General features: G+C 52.3%; 1 protein-coding gene across 8 annotated transcripts in view; it reads left to right on the top strand.

The window, feature by feature from the left end:
- PTPN3 (protein tyrosine phosphatase non-receptor type 3) overlaps positions 1-18,723 on the top strand; it is a 141,526-nt gene that overhangs the window by 33,397 nt on the left and 89,406 nt on the right. For 2 of the 8 annotated variants that reach the window (XR_011533281.1, XM_070594952.1), the window contains exon 1: positions 2,453-2,613. The exons of 2 other annotated variants lie outside the window; for them this stretch is intronic. Coding sequence is in view for 1 of the 6 variants with exons in the window: in XM_070594952.1 (XP_070451053.1) it covers positions 2,520-2,613 (94 nt within the window). In the remaining 5 variants the exon portion in view is untranslated. Of the gene's footprint in view, positions 1-2,452; positions 2,614-2,975; positions 3,485-18,723 lie in introns of those variants that run through there. 4 more of the 8 variants (XM_070594958.1, XM_070594956.1, XM_070594960.1 and 1 more) reach the window with 4 other exon arrangements.

Below are 18,723 nucleotides of genomic sequence, written 5' to 3'. Positions count from 1 at the left end.
CATTACTAGATAACTCAAAAATAAAACCAACCCTACTAGTCAAAAAATCAGACTATTTACATTTTCCCATATTCCCTTCTAGTCTCCATGAACGCGTGGACATAAGCTTCACGTCGTGTATTTGTGTTTTCAGCTTTTTTTTCGCTTAACATTACACTGCGATTTTCCCCGTTGCAATATGGTCTAATTTAGTGTAAAATAGTTATTATTTCACCAAACATCCTATAACCGAATTAATCATTCCTCTACTTGTGGACACTTCTTTGTTTCCAATTTGGGGGAAATCCTTTCATTTTGTCCCTGTTTCCGTTATGGGGATTTGAAATGCACAATTTTTTAAATATTTACGTTTTCTTCCCTTAAGTGTACGTACTTTTTTTAGCTTAATTTGAAAACATTGTCTAAGCTAATGACTGGTGGCTGTGGGGAAGGAAAAGGTGGTTTCAGCCTAGTTTTTGGTGGAAGGCAAATTGTGACAACTGCAAGAATTCACATGTCCATTCACCTCGGTTTCCTCATCTCAGCCCTTGGCAAACTGGTATGATGACAGAGCACTGCGCTAGGCACTCAAGAAATGGATCTTTAAAGTAGAGGAAACATGTTCATGCTCTTGATTTCATTCAATACCCACATACGCCCCAGATCGAAGCGGTAGGTATTCGTATTATTTGAGGCACAGAGACGGTGAGGCACTTGCCCCAGATCACACAGTGGCTGGGAGAGAACAGAGAACGCCTGTCTCAGACTGAATTTTCGGCTCTCCCACTGAAATGAATGCCCCCAGACCCCTCTCTAAGAAGAGGCGGGAGCAGAGAGGGGTTGACGACCGAGCCGGGCTCTACAGGGGTGTCGCCTGCCCGCCAGGAGGCCCCTCCTCCCGGGCTGGGGCTCGCCCGGCTCGGAGCATGCCCAGTGCGCTCCCCGCCCGTCCCAGCGGAGCAGGCGGGCCGCGCGGCTCCAGGTTTTGCCCGCCACTCGAGGGCGGGGCGGGGCGGGACCCGTTCCTGGGACTCCTTGGCTCCGTCGGAATTCCCCCTACGCGACGCTCGGGCGACGCCCGCTGCGGTGGCGCTACCCCAGGACTTGTGACTCGGGGACAACGACCGAAGCGAGGTTCTAGGGGCTGTCGGCGGCCGCCGAATGGCCCTGGGCCGACCGGCCCCCTGGACCTCGGATTCCTGGGTCCGGGATGGTTCCAGCCATTACTCCATCCTTGCACTCACATATTCACTCAACAAATCGTTTTTGAGCACCTAGTGTGTGCCAGGCACTGTTGTAGGGGCGGGGACCCTGCAGTGAAGACAGGCAGGGCTCCAGCCGCAGAGCTGAAATTCCGGAGGTGAATACACAATGAGAAGTAAGCAAATCATAGGAAAAGTCGCTCACCCACCTCACCTCCTGCCCCTCTGCCCTCTTTCTATTGCCTAAGCAGTCCTGCGCCTTAGGGTCTTTGCACTGGCTGTTCCCTGTGCCGGGAATGCTCTTCCCAATTTTTCTGCGTGGCTGAAATGTCATTTTCTCCATGTCACCTCTCAAGGGCCCGATCTGACCGCTTCATTGAAAATGGCACTCCCTGCACCCCCAGGTCTCCTCACCCTGCTTTTTCCTTCGGAGAACTTACCACCTTCTGATATACTAGAGTAGTTGGCTTATTTTCATGTGTGTTGCCTACTGCCCGCCTCTCCTCCCCCAAACTCCACCAGGGGACGGAATTTTTGTTTATTTGTTCACCACGCGCGAATAACCAGCGTAGGTGATCAATAATTATTTGTTGAATAAATTAATGGATAGTGCTAAATGTGAAGAAAACATAGGGAGGACATGGAGAGTGTCCAGGAGGAGGGGGCCAACTTAGTAAGGTGGTCAGGGAAGGCCTCTCCTCGAAGGGGGACGTATGTACAATGAAAAGGTGCCGGTCAAGCGAAAAGCTGCGCAAAGACGTCCCACGCGGGGGGGGGGGGGGGGGCACGTGCAAATGTCCCGAGGCTATCCAGGTTCTGAGTGTTTGATGGACTGAAAGGTGCTTGTGGGGCTATAGGAAGGCAGGTGGGAGATAAGGTGGAGGAGGGATGCAGGAGCACAGATGAGGTCGGGGGCCATAAATCTTGGGAAGAAGGTTTAAGACAGGAAGCTTACTAGTGGAAGGGGATGAGCACTGGACTGGGAGTCAGCAGGACCCCTGCTAAAGCACAAAGCCCCTGGGCGAGGCGATTCCTCATTTCAAAGGTTTGCTGAGCGCCGACTTCTTGACATTCCTAGGTATGAAATCACGGAGGCCCGCGCACACAGTAGGTGCCCAATAAGTGGCTGTGGAATCCACGCCTGCGTGCATGCGCAGGGGGACTGCGGCGGCCCGGGGCTCGGCAGGAGGGCCGCGGGACCAGGTAGGCGCGGCCGGGGGCGGGAGCGCCCCCAGGGCGGCCCGGGCGCCCGCCCCCCGCTCCCCCGCTCCCCGCCCGGCGCGCGGGCCCGTCGCGGCCAGCCCGGCCGGCGGGAGCCGCCCGCGGGCGGCACTGGGCATGCTCAGACGGCGGCCAGGTCGCGCCGCGAGCGAGCTTCCGCGCCGCCCGCACGCGCCACCTACCTGGGCGCCCGCGCCCCCGGATGCTGCAGGTACGGGCCGGCGCGACCCCCGCGGGCCGCGGGCAGGGGGCGGGCGACCGGGCCGGGGGCGCGCGCGGGGCCGCCCCGCCCCCCCTCCCCGGCCCCGGGCGCGCGGCGAAGGCGCGGGAGGACGGACGGACTGGCGGGCGGGTGGCCGCCGGGGGGCCCGCGCCACGTCGGGGCGGGGAGGGGGCGCCTCCGCCGCGCTCACCTGGCGGGCCGGGCCGGGGGGGCGCAGGCCGGGCCGGGTGCGGCTCGGTCCCCGGCGGGCGGGCGGGCGCGCCGCGGTGGCGGCGGCGGTGGTGGCGGCGGGGCGTGGGCGTGCGCTCCGGCCGGGGCAGGGTCAGGGGCGGGCGCGCGCGAGCCCGCTCGGCCGGCGACCCCGGGGCCCCCAGCGCCACCGTGATCGCGGCCCCGGGCGCCGAGGGGGCGCACGGCCCGCGGGGAGCCAGCCAGGCGCGGCGGCCAGACCTCCTCAGCTCCCGGGGCGAATCCGCCTCTCGGCTTTCAAAGATGGCATTTCCTGGGCCTGGCACGGGCTCCAGCGCCAAGAAACCCTGCCCGTTCCGCGGGCGATCCGGAATGATTTATCAGGTACCTGCGGTGAGACAGCTGCAGTGGAGGGGCGACCGCGAGAGCCCCCGGCTCCCCGGAAATTCCCATTTCCACCATGTAAAGTCGCTGAGAAGTTGCGGTTGCCTTAAAAATTCATGGGAAGTTGAGACAACTTGACACCTGGGTTTTCCGAGGCGGTGAAAAGAGCTTGTGACTTGGAAACTGGAGACCTCTGTTCGAGTTGGGCTCCCCTCTGGCCAGCTGGTGCCCTTGGGCGAGTTGTTTAACCTCTCTGATCCTCCGTTTCCTCCCCTGCAAACAGCCGGTAATGATGCCCACCTCGCTGGGTTGTTGGGTGGATTAAGTGGGATAAATTATGTGGAGGTGTTTGGCACCGTGCCCGGCACAAAGCAAGGGAGCAGTTGGCGTGATGTGAATTTAATTCGTTTAGAGACCCTCGTGGCTCCCATTTCACCAGGAAATTAGAATTATGAAAGCATCTTCAGGGCCTAGTGGCAGAGTGACAGACCCTGTCTTTGTGCCCAGGAGAACTTCTCCTGAAGTCAAGGGCTTTGGAAAAACAATTTAGCCGAATTGTAATCGGAGAGCATCTTTAAAAGCAGTTTTATACATTCAGAAACTCCAGAAGTTGGCAGTTCGGCTTTACTTGCAAAAGAGCTGTTTTGCAAGATGATCCATCTTGCAAATGTTGAAACAGATGATGCTTGAAAGTAAAGCCTGGTTAGGAAGATTTCTGTTCTAAAAGCCTCCTAAACCTAACTCTCAGTGATCACTTAGATCAGGGTTTCTTAACCTCGGCATTGTTAACATTTGGGGTTCCATAATTCTTGGTTATGGGGCCCGGCCTCTGCCTTGTAGGATGTTTAGCAGCATCCCTGGTCTCTTTCCAGTAGGTTCCAGTAGCAATCCCTTTCCCTCAGTTGTGCCAACCAAAAATGGGTCCAGACAGAGCCGAATGAGCCCTGGTGGGCAAAATATCCTCCCTTCCCCTTTAGAACCACCGATTTTGCAGCATCCCGCTTTCTGTCATTAGCCTGGGTTGTTTGGGAATTTCGTCTTATGTTTTTGATATAGCCTTATAGAACTGCACACAGTACATCCACATGCATCAACACATTTAATTTTTACAGCTACCCCTTGGGACTGGTATTATTCCCATTTTATAAAGAAGGAAATTGAGGCATTGAGCAGTCGATTACCCAGTATGTGATGTCGTTTGGATGTTAACCGAGGTCTTCCGGTTCCAGGGGTAGTCTTTTTCTTCGGCATTAACCTGCCCTTTATTGTCCAGAGACTCTGAAATAGATGACTTTCCTGATTATTAAATCATGATGTAAAGTAGATTGGAAGCCAGAACCCGTCTGAGATTGACTAGTTGAAAATTAACAGTAAGCTATTATCTGACAGAGAGTAGGTCGTTCTGGTTAAATATTCCAGTTGATAGTGAGCTCCTGTAAATCCCACCTACAGTTAATGGAATAGCAATTTGCAGAGAATTAGAATAGAATGAAACGTGCCTAATACTCTATTGATCCTGAGTTGTCTCTGGTGATTTGCCATCTCCTAAAACGGACTCCTGTATGCAAATTAGACATTAGCTGGAGAATGTCAGAGGTCAGGTTACTGACGGCATTTTGGAGTGGCTGAGGAATTCTCAGCAAGCATTTATGGGGCTGCTTCTCTATGGTAGATGCAGTGCTGGGTGGGGCTGCAGCATAGGCCAGGGGACCTGCGGGGGCTTCTCTGCAAGGAGAGGCCAGGTTCTGGCCAGGCCGGACACGTGGCAGGCAGAAAGAACCGAAGGTAACACTCAGGCAAATTTAGGATCCCACACTCCATCACCACTCCTGTCTCTGAGCCCTCCTGTCTGCACTTGATCATAGAGAACGTCTTCTGATTGCTTTTAACGTTCTCATTCAGGTATCAGGAAGCTGGTCAGAGACAAATCATATCCCTGAAAGAAGCTGGGGCTCCAAGCCGGTGATCGGTCCCAGGCCATTGAGACCAGCTCCCTGATGGTTGGTTGTGAACTGGCAGGTTTCGTGTACATTATTTATCATCCGTGTCGTTTTCCTTGCCCCTGCAGATGAGGAAACTGAGCTAGCAAAGGTAGTGTGGGGCTAGGAGCAAGAGGGATGCATTGTGACCTTTTGAACCTGGGGTCCAGGCGTCTGAGGGATTGTGTTTTCTAGGATGGACATAAGTCACCAGAGGGGCTCAGCTTTGGGGACTGGAGGGAGCAGGAAGACATGGCCCCCTACCTCCCCTGCAGCCTTCAGGGTTTGTGGCAGGTTGGGAGGGGACCAGCAATTGGTCCTTCTCTACCTAGGAGAGTGTCTGTTGACCTTAATCCCAGAGCTCACCTTCCTTCCAGCAGACAATGGCTCCTGGAAAGGAGGGCTGATCCCTCTTCATCCCTTCCCAGGGTCTGTTGCAGAGGCTGGAATGCCTGTGGCACCTGGCACCCCGCATTGGCCCTGGTGTTGGTGGCTGGTGGGGGCGGGCAGCCTGCTGGTGTTGCCCCCCTAGGCTGGGCTCCTCTTACCGACTCTCCTAGAGACAGAACAGGACCCGGTCAGTGCCCACACTGCCCTAGCCTGGGTCCTCACAACCACAGGCTCAGATCTCACAGGTGTCTCCTTTCATCTGCCTGAGGGGCACGTAAAGGCAGTGCTTGCTAGGCCCCTGGCTGAAATCTGATCTCTCCTGGCTTCCAAGACCCAGAGATCTTGAGTCTGCAGAGCTTCTGCTTGGGCTTGCACCTGAAGCTGCCCGCAGCCTCCAGGTTCAAACAGCTGTGAGCACAGATTTAACAGTAAAATAGGACATTTATGGAGCCCATACTGTGTCGGGCCCTGGGGCTGCAGGGATGAAAGCTGAAGCCCTGTCTTGGAAGGATGCATGGTGGAGTTGGAAAGACAACGACATTGGGGTGTGTGTGTGTCTGTGTGCATCTCCACCTCCGTCCATCTCTCTGTCTATCTGATAACTACTTAAAAAGAGGATAAAGGCAGATGCAGGAGAGACCAGAGGAGGCAGCTGTTCATTCTGACGGGCATCAGGAGCACCACAGGGAGAGCTGGCATTAGAATCCAGCCTTGAAGGTAGAGAAGATGGCATTCGAGGGTAGACGAACACAGGAGCACAGTCTCAGAGGCATGAAGAGCCTTTGTGTACCTTGTGGGGGATGACTCTTTCCTGGGTGCAGCCTCCTGACCTTGGCTGGTGCAGAACCCAACTCCTGTAGGCAGGGTCCTGCCCAGTCTCTGTACAGGGGCCCAGCCTTGCAGCCCAAGAGTAAGTACCCACGCTCCTCGTTTGCCCTGGATAGGAGCTCTGCCTCTGGGTCGTCTTTGAGGCATGAGCACCTTGTGGGAGGGATGCCTCTGATTTACTTATTAAACACTGATATGGTACTTACTGGCTGCCAGGCACTGTTCTGAGTGCCTTCATTTAATCCTCGTGGCAGCCCTCTGGCCACGCTGCCTCCCCGGGTACCAGCCGCTTGGTAGGTAGGTGAGGGAAGAGCTCATTTCCCCAGACTCTGTCCATCTGTGGGTGATGCTCTGATCATGGTACAGCTTCTGGCTGTGGTTTCCGTCGATGTGCCCGGAAACAGCCAAGTCTGAGAGTCGTGATGGAGTGCTGACCGCCATGGATTTTTCTCCGTGACCCGGTTTCCTTCGGGGGGCTAGCCGGGCTCCACCGGCTGCATTTTCTGAACCAAAGACTGGCAACTGCAGTCTGAAAAAGAATGTTTGTGCTGCTTCTTTATGCAAGAGGAGGCCTGGGAGGTGTTGTTTGGATACTGAGAGAGTGGAATTTTTGAGACATTTCGATGGTTTATGTGGAAAGTTAGGACAGAGGATTTGAAATTGGGATACTCCTGGAAAATTCAGGTCCCATGATTTACTGTCAGGATACACAAGGTTTTAGTAAATATTTAAGCAATGTGTAGTTTGGAGTGAAGTTTCTGTAGTGAGCCTGTTCAAGCCCCAGAAGGGAATAAATGGTGCCTTCCAGCCCCAGAATCTTGCTAATCCTACCCGCCCCATTTTATAGATGGGATGAGAAAACTGAGACCCAGAGGGATGAAGTGACAGCCCGGGGGGCACAGTGCTTGTATGTCGGACATCCAAGATTTGAACCCAGGTCTGTCCCTAGACAAATCATTCAGCTGTCAAATGAAGATACTAATAAAACCTGTTTCCTTTAAATTGACCGGTTTAAAGGAGTTCGTGACTGAAAACCCACTAAGGCAGAACTTGGCACAGGAAAAGGCCCCTCCCTTTGTGGTCGGGCCCCTGACCCTCCAGACAGACCCTGTGTTTAGCTTCAGTCCTGGGAGTTGCTGTGGGCGAGTGACAGCCCACTCCCAGGGACCAGAAAGGGGGGGTGGCCAGCTGGATGCTGTGTGGATGAGAGGCACTGATCCAACTTTGGGAGTGGGGTGTGAAGACCTGGCTCGTGCACCCCGGTTGCCTCGGCTGAGTCAGCCTATGGTCTAGATCCCGGGTTCTTGGTGACAGAGGCAGCAACCAGCTCCGCCAGCCGGCCCTTGACCCTAACCACTGGTGGGCTCGGAGGGGATGTGTCACAGCCTGAGCCCAGGTCTTGCCCACTTCGTTTTCCCCGGTTCCCTCCCCTGGTCTGCTTATCAAATTCATACATGGTTGTGGTTGAAAACCAAAGTGTCACGGAGCAGAAGAAAAATCATTCATGATAGTCATGATGCTCCTCAAGGGGCAGCCGCCACCGCCGCCACCACCACCACTGATGTGGACCCCACACGCCCTCTCACCTGCCAGCGTGTTCTTGCCTCTGCAACCAAGGGGGTCTTTCAAAAATCCTTCCTATTGCTCTTAGAATAAAAGACAAGACAAATGTTGGCATCTCCCACAGGCCCCAGTGTGTGCGCTTTGATCTGCATGGTTTTCCCAGCTCTCGCCTCACCTGCTGTGAAGGCCTGGAACTTTCTTCCCCTCCCCCCGAGTTAACTAACGCTTCCTCTGGGTCTTAGCCCATGATTGCAGATGCCTTCCCTCACCTGCCTGCTGTAAATGTTCATGCCGCCAGGTCGCTCCCCTTTTACAGCACTTTTCACAGTTGCGGTTCATTTGTGTAATTATTTGTATTAGTATCTGTCTCCCCAGCTACACTGGGAGCTCTGTGAGGTCAGGGTCTTTCTTTTTTAAAGAAAACTTTCTCTGAAACTTATTTTTTTTCTTTGAACTTTTTATTTTGACCTAGTTCAGACTTATAGAAAAGTTCCAAAAATAGAACAAAGAACTCTGCTCTTCTCTCAGATTCCCCAGATGTTACCATTTTATCACATTTCTCTTTCTACGTAGGTATATATTTTCCCTGAACCATTTGAGGATCGTTTATAGACTCATCCTTTCCCCCCAAAATTCTTCAGTGTGTTTCCTAAAAACAATGACATTCTCCTATGTAACTACAGTGTAAATTTTTAGAATCAAATTATGTTAATTAAAATAAAATATTTTATTTATTTAATATTGATTCATAGTGATACAATATAAAAATACTCTTATCTAATCTGTAGACCATACTGAGGTTTTGCCAGTTGTCTCAACAGTATCCTTTGTAGCAAAGAAAACCCAAGCTCGTGTGTTCCATGTGGTTGTAACACTTCCTATTCTCCTTTATACTGGAACAGTGCCTTGGCCTTTCTCTGTCCTTTATGACCTTGACGTTTTTGGAGAGTACAGGCCAGTTATTTCCTAGAATGCCCTTCAATTTGAGTCTGTCTGTTTTAACTCACCATTGTGTCCCCAGCGCCACTGGAACGTCAAATGCACTCAGTAAATATCTGTTGAATGAAGAGACACGTAAGATGGAAGGAGGTGGAAGGAAAAAGGTCCACAGGTTTTCTAGTTTCCCCCACTCCTTTCCTTGCTGAAGGATGCTATTTAGTTGCAGTCACAGTGTATATAGATTTAAATCTTGCTATTTTTATAGCACAGCTTTCCCCCCAAAAGAGAGGCTTCCTCAGGGGTAGTGAGCCTGCTGTCTCTGCAGGTATACAAGCAGACGCCAGGTGATGGCTTGGCAGGGATGCTGGAGAGAAGATTGGAACGTTTGTTGAGGGGCAAGCCTCAGCCTGGAGGTCCCTCCTGATGCTGAGCAGGCTTCTCTAACCATGACTCTTAACTTTGCACTTGGGGCCCAAGAATAAGGCAACTCGAATTTATCATCCAAGCCAGAATATTTTGAGAATAAAAGGTGGTGCTATAATAATTGCATCTAATCGAGGAGGCTCCACTGGGACTCCCTGGGCACACACGACTTTGAGGTTGGAGATCAGTGCTGGGGGGTCACCCTGGAAACCCTTCTGGCCCTAGGATTCCTCTCCCTGGATGAAGACAGAACTGATGTCCTTGTCTGTGGGTCCATGTTCACAGCTTTGGTCCTGATGAACCTCTGGGGTCGCACTTCCCTTGGCGTGCCCCTCTGCAGCCTTGCTCCTGCTACACCAGCCTTTTCTCAGCCTTCCCCTCACTGTGCTCCTTCCTGCCCTTCCCTGAACCTCATCTTCTCTTTTCCTCCAGTGCTCACACTTCCACCTGTCCTTCCTGCACAAACACCCACATCCCTCTCCCAGCCCTGGTTCTGAGATCAGAACCAGTCACCAGCCTTTGGCAGAGGCAGGGAAGCAGGTGGCACTGGGCACCCAGGCACAAGAGGATGGGCATTGGATGACCAGTAGGTGCAGACAGGGACTTGGATGCAGAGAAACCAGGCAGGAAACCAGCGTCTAGGGCTCCCGGTAACAAGGTCAGTACAGGGCCGTTTATCAGGAAGCCTAGATTTGCAATATCGAGTGCCTGGGCACTCCGGGCAGAGGGGCCGGGCACTGGGATCCATGTAGTATGGTTCTTTAACTCATCTTCTGCTTGGGAAAAAAGACAAAGCCTGCCTTCCTCGATTAAAATGTACTGTAGGAGGAAAATGTGAAGTTGTAGAGAGATTTTCTGGGGCCTCCCAGTCTTGTGGACTTCGTGAACACAGTCCAGGGCAGTATAGTGTTTTTATAACTCGGGGCATCGGTGGCTTTAATAGAAAAGCCAGTTAGCTAGTGAAGGAGTATTCTAGTTCTTAGAATGGAAGATACTAGCACTTGCTAAACTTTGGGAAGGTTTTCTAGTTAACTGTGATATCATGCTTTACTGGTTAGAATGTTCTTTTCCCCTCCCAAGGCACAGCTCTATAAAAGCATTTAGGTTGAGGTCCCTTTTTACAGGACAGAAAGGATTACACAGCATCAGAACTGGAAGGGACCTCAGAAGAACCTTCTCCAGCTCTCTCTAGTTGGGGAAACTGAGGCCCTGAAAGGGGTGTGGCATGCTCCAGGGCACACAGGTGGTCGGTTGCAGAGCAGGGCCTGGTACCCACGTCATGCAGTCTCCAGCCCCCTGATCTTAGGTGTGTTTGCTAGATCTCATTTAAGGACGTTTATTAGACGGACTGTACGTTTCTCTTATTTTGTTAACATCCTTTGCCATTTCTCTAACTATTGAAATGCATTGTATTGGGATTGAAGCAGTTAGACATCTCTTGCTCTTTTATGTAGAAGTTGCTAGGCTGATTTTTTTTTAACTTTTTATTAAGATTATGATCGTTTACAACCTTGTGAAATTTCAGTTGTACATTATTGTTAGTCATGTTGTAGGTGCACCACTTCACCCTCTGTGCCCTCTCCCCGCCCCCCCCCCCCCCGCCTTTCCCCTGGTAACCACCAATCAGTTCTCTTTGTCTCTATGTTTAACTTCCATCTATGAGTGGAGTCATACAGAGTTCATCTTTCTCTGTAGGCTGATTTTTTTTTATTTTCAGATAAAAAAGATGATACATATTTTCCGTTGAATTTCTATATTCTCTACTAGTGTTTCTCAACCTTGAGCACATCAGAGTCACCTGTTAAAACACAGGCTGCTGGGCCCCACCCCCCAGAGTCTGATTCATTGAGTCTGATTCAGTCTGAGTCAGACTCTCAGGGGAGGCCTCAAAATTGGCATTTCTAACAAGCTCCCCAGTGATCCACTGGTCCAGTAGCATCCTTTGAGGACCACTGCCCCAGGCTTAGTGATAGTTTCAGACAGTGTGCTGTGCACTCTGCAGCCAGCTGGGCCCTCCCTGCAGTCTGACCAGCCCCCCATCCTCGCTTCTTACTCCCGCACCAGCCAACCTGACCCTTCCCCTCTCTCCAGGTCTCCTACCTGTTGTCCTCGCCTCTCCTGGTGACCCCACCCCCATGGTCCTGAGATGCTCATCTGGTGGGAGCCTCCTCACCTTTCCCCCTTCTCCTTCATTTTCTGGCTCCTTTTTCTTTGTCCCCCTTTCCTCCAGTCTGACAAAATGAGTGTCTTCTGGCTTAGGCCTACCTCTCCAGGACTGTCGTCCCATCACCTGGCAAAAGACCTCCTCTGAGCCTGGCCTCACCTTTAGGTCACCGCCCACTTACTCCCTTCCCTTTCCCTACCAAGCCTCCTGGAGGGATAGTCTACACTTGCTGAAAAAGATTTGCTCTCACCTCTCTTAGACCATTCAATTCCAGGAGTTCAGATTTTCTCTAGTACCTATCATGAATGAAAGACATAATTGTGGTAAAATACGCATAACATAAAATTTACCGTCTTTGGGGGCCAGCCCAGTGGCGCAGTGGTTAAGTTTGCATGTGCTGCTTCGGTGGCCCGGGGTTCGTCAGTTCAGATCCCGGGTATGGACATGGCACCGCTTGGCAAGCCATGCTGTGGCAGGCGTCCCACAAATAAAGTAGAGGAAGGTGGGCACGGATGTTAGTTCAGGGCCAGTCTTCCTCAGCAAAAAGAGGAAGATTGGCAGCAGATGTTAGTTCAGGGCTAATCTTCCTCAAATAAATAAGTAAATAAAATTGACCACCTTAGCCATTTTTAGATGCACAGTTCAGTGGCATGAAGTCCAGTCACACTGCACCACGTGTATCCACCACCAGGCATTCACAGAACCCTTCTCATCTTGCAAAACTGAAACTCTGTGTGCACTTAACACTAACTCTCCGTTCCCCCCTCCATTCCCAGCCCCTGGCAACCACCGTTCTACTTTCTGTCTCCATGAATTTGACTACTCCAGGTATCTTGTACAAAGAGAATCATGACAAGATTTGTCCTTCTGTGACTGCCTTATTTTCTTCAGCATGGTGTTCTCCAGGTTCTTCCACCTCATAGCATTTGCCAGAATTTCCTTCCTTTTTAAGGCTGGAAAATATTCCACTGAATGTATAGGCCACATTTGTTCTTTCATCCGTTGATGGACCTTTGGGTTGCTTTCACTTTTTGGCTATTGCAAATGATGCTGCTGTGAACATGGGTGTCCGCGCGGGGACCTGCAACCTCAGGTAGGATGTTTAAGCATTTGTAACGCAGTCTCAGCTCCCTCTCCCCCCTGCATCCCCAGCCCGCCATCCCTAGGCTTCCCCAGCTGCCCCTTGACCAACACTAGCCTTGCTGTGATGGCCAGGGACCGCTCACTTGTCAAGACCAGTGGCCAGTTCACATGACAGCCCATTCGGTCTCTGTGTGCCTGGCCAGGCGCCCCTCCCTCGTGCCGGGGCTTCTGTGAGGCAGCTCTCCCCTCGCGCCTCCCAGGCCACCTTGGCTCATCCTCTGCTGTCTGCTCCCTTTTTCCTCTGCTCTTATTGTCCTGCGGGCCTTCCTGGGTGAACTCACCTGATCCCATCGTCAGGGGCTCACAGGTCTGTGTCTCCAGCCTGGTCATCTGCGGGCAGTTGAGGTCCTGTGGATATCACATCTGAACATCTCCCGCTGAGTGTCCCCTGGTCCCTTCTCTGCATGTCCAAAACAGCCCTGCAACTTCTTCCTTAAAAACATCCGCTCCGTAAGTCCCACAGTCTTCAGCTTAGAAACCCCAGGGTCACCCTCAGTCACCCCGACACCTGCCCTGGGCACAGCCTGCCCATCACACCTCAGGGATCCCTCCTCTGGCCCCTCTTTCCTTTCCACCCCAGTGAAAACTGGGTTCGTCCCTATGCTTCTCCCATCTGCCTCCACTTTGCTCACTGTCCCCCATAAGCCCTTCATGTCTTTATCTCCTTCACTTTGCTACCAGAAACTGTTCCCTACGAAAGCACATAAGATCTCCTCATTCTCTGCAGGTTCCATGTAACTTGGCTCCATCTGGCCTGGCTTTCCCCCGTCTCTACCCCCAACCCAGCAAACCACGTGCTCCAAGCCAGGCCTTCCCAAGCCTTCATGGCAAAATGCAGATTCCGATGCTGGGGGCCTGGGTGGGCTCTACGTTCTGCATTTCTAACGAGCCCCTGGGTGATGGTGAGACGGATCCCCAGACCACACGGTGAGCAGCCGGACTTCTATTTCACAAATGAAGTTCTTCCGACACATTTGCGGTGTATAAATAATGTGAGGATTTTTAAATTTTGTGTTATAATTTTAACGCTGTTTTATACAAAGTTAATCTTAAATTTTTTCAATCCTAATAAAGTCAGTTCTTTGTTACAGTGATTATTTGCTAACAAAAGATATTTTCAGAGACTAAGAAAGTCTTCAGTTTCTTAAGTTACCAAATAGATCCAGGTGCCCGAATGGATGGGGTGGGGTGGGGTGGGGTGGGGGTCAAGAGGATGTTTTCCCTTTAAAGGGGCGCACACTCAGGGTCTGGGCTCCCTCCTGGGAGCTTCTCTAGGGCAGAGATTGTCTCTTATTCACTCATTCCCCAGGACCCCCTTGGGCCTCCTTAGGATGTCGGCTGAAGGGGAAGGAGGTGAGTCCCGGCTCTTCCTCCAGGAGATGAGTGTGGAGACCGAGGATCTGATGTGGGAAGACGGGCTTGGAGGGGAGCCTACGCTTTGAGTCCTTGGGGAAGTGCTCCCAGTCACAGGAGAGGAGGGGCAGGATTCCTGGCAGCTGGACCTTGTTGAGGGGCACGTGAGGCCAGTTTGGTGACTCTTATTAAGGCTTTGCTGTGGGAGGGGCCAGCCTTCGGTGTGGAGAGGAGACCAGAGGGCGGGAGATGGACCTGGGAGAGCCTGACTGCATTTGCTGGTTTGCTGCGTGGGGAGGGTCAGAGAAGCATGTCCCAAATGGTGAAGAATCAGGTTTCTGGGGGTGAGGGGATGGCACGGGATGGATGTCAGGGAAAGATAGAACCGTTTCTGACCGGTGTGCTCCAAGAACGTCGTTGTTCCTGTCGCCGCGTGAGTCTAAGCTCTTTAGCCTGCCCCTGAAGGGTTTCATGGCCTGGCCTCTGCCTCCCTCTCCCACTTGTTCTCTGCTACATTGCCCACGTTTCTGGGTCCCGGCCAAACCGTTCCCCACCTCAAATGCGAATGTGCGTCCTTGCTCCCAGCCTCCTCCCGCGGAGCTTGCTCTGCAGGGCTGCGGTGGTCATTGTTATCTCTGCTGCAGCTTGTAAGCCTGGGCCCCCCCCTCCTCCCCGCCACCACTCTGCTCTGTGCCCCGAGATGAGCCTTCTAACGACTCGATTTCTTCTTCTCCACATGGAGACTGACAGGTCGCTCCACCCCACGAGATCGGGGGAAGAGCCCGTGATGACGGGCAGGTCTCCGGTGGCACATAATTACCTAGGAAGTGCTGGTTGTCAGCCACAGCCTGCTGTCTGTCTCTCTCAGTAAGCTTGACAGGAGGACTATAGCGTGACGTTGGTCCACAGGTGGAGCCGGAGGTCTCAGAGATGGTGTGACTTGTGCAGGGCGGGGCTGAGGTGGTGCTACCACGGAGGGTGTGGGATGTGATGAAGATTGTGGAGGAGGAGGAGGAAGCCAAAGCCCCAGGGAAAGTTGGATAGAGGTGGGGAGCAGAGCTTCTCAGACTTTTACCCGCGCACGAGAGGATTCAGGTGCCGAAGGTCAGAGTGGGGCCCAGGAGTCTGCATTTCTAACACTCGAGTGATGCTGCGCCAACCCTCTGGAGACCACACTTTGAGTGGCGTTGGTCCAGAACATGTCTTATGGTGGAGAAGAGAAAAAGCACAATGAGCACAGCCACACAGCCTTCTCCCCAGCTCCCTGGAGACGCCTTGGAGTGGGGGGCCGCCAGGTGTCCTGGGTCTGGCCTGTTAGATTGGAATCAGATTGTGGGTGGTGATGGACGAGGGGCAGTAGGGGCCCCTGAGGGCTTTGAGGTCACTATTGGGTGATTTGATTTTGTCATTTGATACTTCATCCTTCAAGGTCTAGCTTTGCCATTAAAATCCCTTGAGAAGCCGTGTTTGTCCCAGGCTGAGCTGTGGTCACGCCCTAGACAAGGTCCCAGCAGCTAGTGGCACACACCTGTCTTCCCAGCACTTACTACCCTGCGAGGTGATTATTTGATTATTCACGCATCTCTCGCTCTGACCAGCCTGTGAACTCAGAGAGCAGAGACCTGAGACGGCGTCTTAGTCACCTCCGAGCCCCACCGCCTGCCGTGGGAGCCTGGCGCAGTTGGGGCTCACTGAATGCCCGGGGCGCACCGAGTTGGGGTGCCTGGGAGAGAGTTGGTGTGGACGGATGGGGAAGGTGGTTTGAGGAGTCGGCAGGACCTCCAGTGAAAATGTCAGGAACGTCTTCAGAAGATAGAATGGGGGCTGGGGAGCCATGGGGACTTGGGCATCAGCTCTGGGGAGCAGGAGCTGGGCGGTAAGCTCTCTGGAGGAGTAGAGGGTTCCATGGGCGAGTGGGGATTTCAGCCAAGAAACCCCTGTGTTGCTCTAAGATCCAAGAGCAAACTTGCTTTTCTCCTGCTCCCTCAGGAGAGGACGGGTGCCCAGACTTAGGCACATTGAGGATGAAGAATCTCAGCTTCCCGAGGCGGGCTGGAACCACGGATTGGGACCCAACACGTGGCAGGGTATAGAGCCATTCGCAGTCATTAGCATGTTGAACCTTAACCTCAGAAGGGCCCTGTGAAGTGGGGCCCATGAGCTCCTTGAACCTTAGGCCCCTGTGAGTTGGCGCCGGCCTCACTTTCCTGAGATGGAAGTGGAGTTTCAGAGAGGTACAATAACTTTCTCAAAGCCACAGAGCTGGGAAGTGGAGGACTCTGGCCCGACTGTCGTCTCTGGGGCAGCCCAGGCTCACGGTGGCATTTCTGAGGGCAGAGTGCTTGCAGGTGTGGCTGACAAGGCCCAAGTGATGGCAGGGTCAGGCGGGCTGTTGGCCAGGTGCTGGGGGCCCGCTGGAGGAAGAGAAAGAAACCGGGCCTAGTGAAGGCAGAGCGGGAGAGGAGCAGCTGGAATGCATGGAGGTCGGAGCAGTCCCACACCCTGGGCACCAATAAAGCATCAGGTGACAGCATTTTTTTAAGTTCTTATTTTCTTGAAACTCATTATTGCTCGTGATAGAAAATTTGGAAATACAGGAAAGTTGAAAGGATAGAAAAACTAGCAAGTATGTTTTGATGACCTTATGAGTTCCTTGATGTCTTAAATAGTTGTCATATTGGAGATACAGTGTTGTAACTAGCCTTTTTAACTTAATCATCTAATCATTTTCCATGTCGTTATGAACTCTTCATGGCTCTCCTGTGGCTATTTTGTGACTGACTTTTAACTGGCCCTCAAAAGCTAGAAATCAACTTTTGTGGTAACTTTTGATGTCTCTGCAAGGAAAATCTTTGCAAATAAAACTTTATTTCCTGTCTGGGTATGTCCTGACAGTAGGTTCCTGGAAATGGACTCACTTGGGTCAGTCCACCTCCCAGCATTGTTGGAATGACATGCTGTTAGGAGCAATGACAGGAACCTCATAAAAGTGCAGGTGTAAGCCCTGTGTACATTAGCTTCTGTTTATTCACTCGTTTGTGCATTTCACCAGCATTTCTTAAGTGCCTGTGGGGAGAGACTCTATTTTCTATGGCCAGGTCAGCACAGTAATAGCTGCCAGCATCTCAGGCTTAACTGAGATGTGTGGTGCTGTCTGATCACCCACAGTGTCCCAGCCCTGACTGCCCCTGTCACAGGCCCCAGAGCCGGGATGGCCTGTGGGCCCCTGTGGCTGCTGGGTCCAGGCCATGCTCACCTGTGCATTGGAGCGCCTGCCTTCCCTTCTGTAATGCGGAGCGATGTACCAGATGCTGATTGATCGTGTTCTCCTCTTACCCATGCATTCCACGGGTACTTATTGAGTACCTCGTGTTTGCCAGGCACTGTTCCAGGTGCAGGGGATACAGCAGCAGTTAACTAAGAGTCCCTACCTTTAAGGAACTTCCGTTGTAGTGGGAGGAGGATTGTTGGAATTGGGAGGAGCCAGGCCATAAACAAGTACTGAACTGTCCACTGGTGATAAACGCTAAGGGGAAAAAGAGTAAAGGAGAGGGGGAGTGATCAGGAAGGCCTCACTGATAAGGTCTGAAGAAAGGGAGGGAGCCAGGCGGAGGATGTCTGTGGGAGGGGACTTGCAAGCTGCGGAACAAGCTTGGCACAGCCCAGGGACATGAAAGGGGCAGAGCGAGCAGGTGAGGGGTGATGTGATGAGGGCACGGCGGTGGTCCTTGTGTCGCAGAATGAGATCTGGGACCAGGGTTCGTTGTTTGTGGTTGAGAGGTTTTGGAGCCAGAGGGCCACTCCTGCCCCTTGCAGGAATTCAGACTAACCTCCCGCCTTTTCGTTGCTTGTCTGCAGTGGGTGATCACTGAGGCCTGTGTTTGGGGAAGACCCTGGGAATTGAAGCCCAGGCTTTGGCAGGTCACTGCCTCCATTGGCCCTTTGGTTTCCTTGTCTGTGCAATGAGGGGCTTGAACTAGGAGACTAGTAAGGACAGGTTGAGCTTTCCAGCCTGGGACCCTCTGCCCTGTCCTTAGTTAAGTGGGCTAGTTAGATCTTGGACCATTTTAGTTTAACTGACAGGAGTGTGTAAGTGTAATTGTTGATATATATAGTCCTTAAAATGTTTAGCCTATCAGATCTACTCCTTTGTTACAAACGAGTCTTTCAGCCAGCGGTGGGTGGTCTTGGAGTAGGGTTGAGAAGTGGGTTGGGGGTGGAGCATGCCCCCAGTGTTGATCCACGCAACCATCCATTCATCTCAGTTAATTATTGAGCCCCTGCTGGGTACCAGGCACTGGGCCAGCTGCCTACAGCACAATAGTGATTTTTCAAAGACCCAGGCCCTGCCTTCTTCAAGTTCATGGTCTAGTGCAGCACTGTCGGCTCTGCCAGGGGATGATGGTGGGAGGGGACCCTGGTCGGAAAGACCATGGCAGCCCCTACCTCACATTGCACAAAAATTAACCCAAAATGGATCAGTCACCTAAATCTAAGAGCTAAAACCATATAACTCTTAGGAAAAAAACATAGGAGTAAATCTTCATGACCAGTGGGTTCTTGGATGTGATATGAAAGCACAAGCTACAAAAGAAGATTAGATAAATTGGACTTCATCAAAATTAAAAACTTTTATACATCGATGGACATCATCAAGAAAGTGAAAAGACAGCCTATAAAATGGGAGAAAATATTTGGTAACCATATCTGATAAAGGTTTAACATTCAGAATATATAAAGAAC

This window comes from Equus przewalskii, chromosome 26 (assembly GCF_037783145.1).
Source record: "Equus przewalskii isolate Varuska chromosome 26, EquPr2, whole genome shotgun sequence".
Taxonomy (NCBI): domain Eukaryota; kingdom Metazoa; phylum Chordata; class Mammalia; order Perissodactyla; family Equidae; genus Equus; species Equus przewalskii.
Note: the sequence above shows the minus strand (reverse complement) of the source record. Positions and strands in the feature narration are given on the sequence as shown.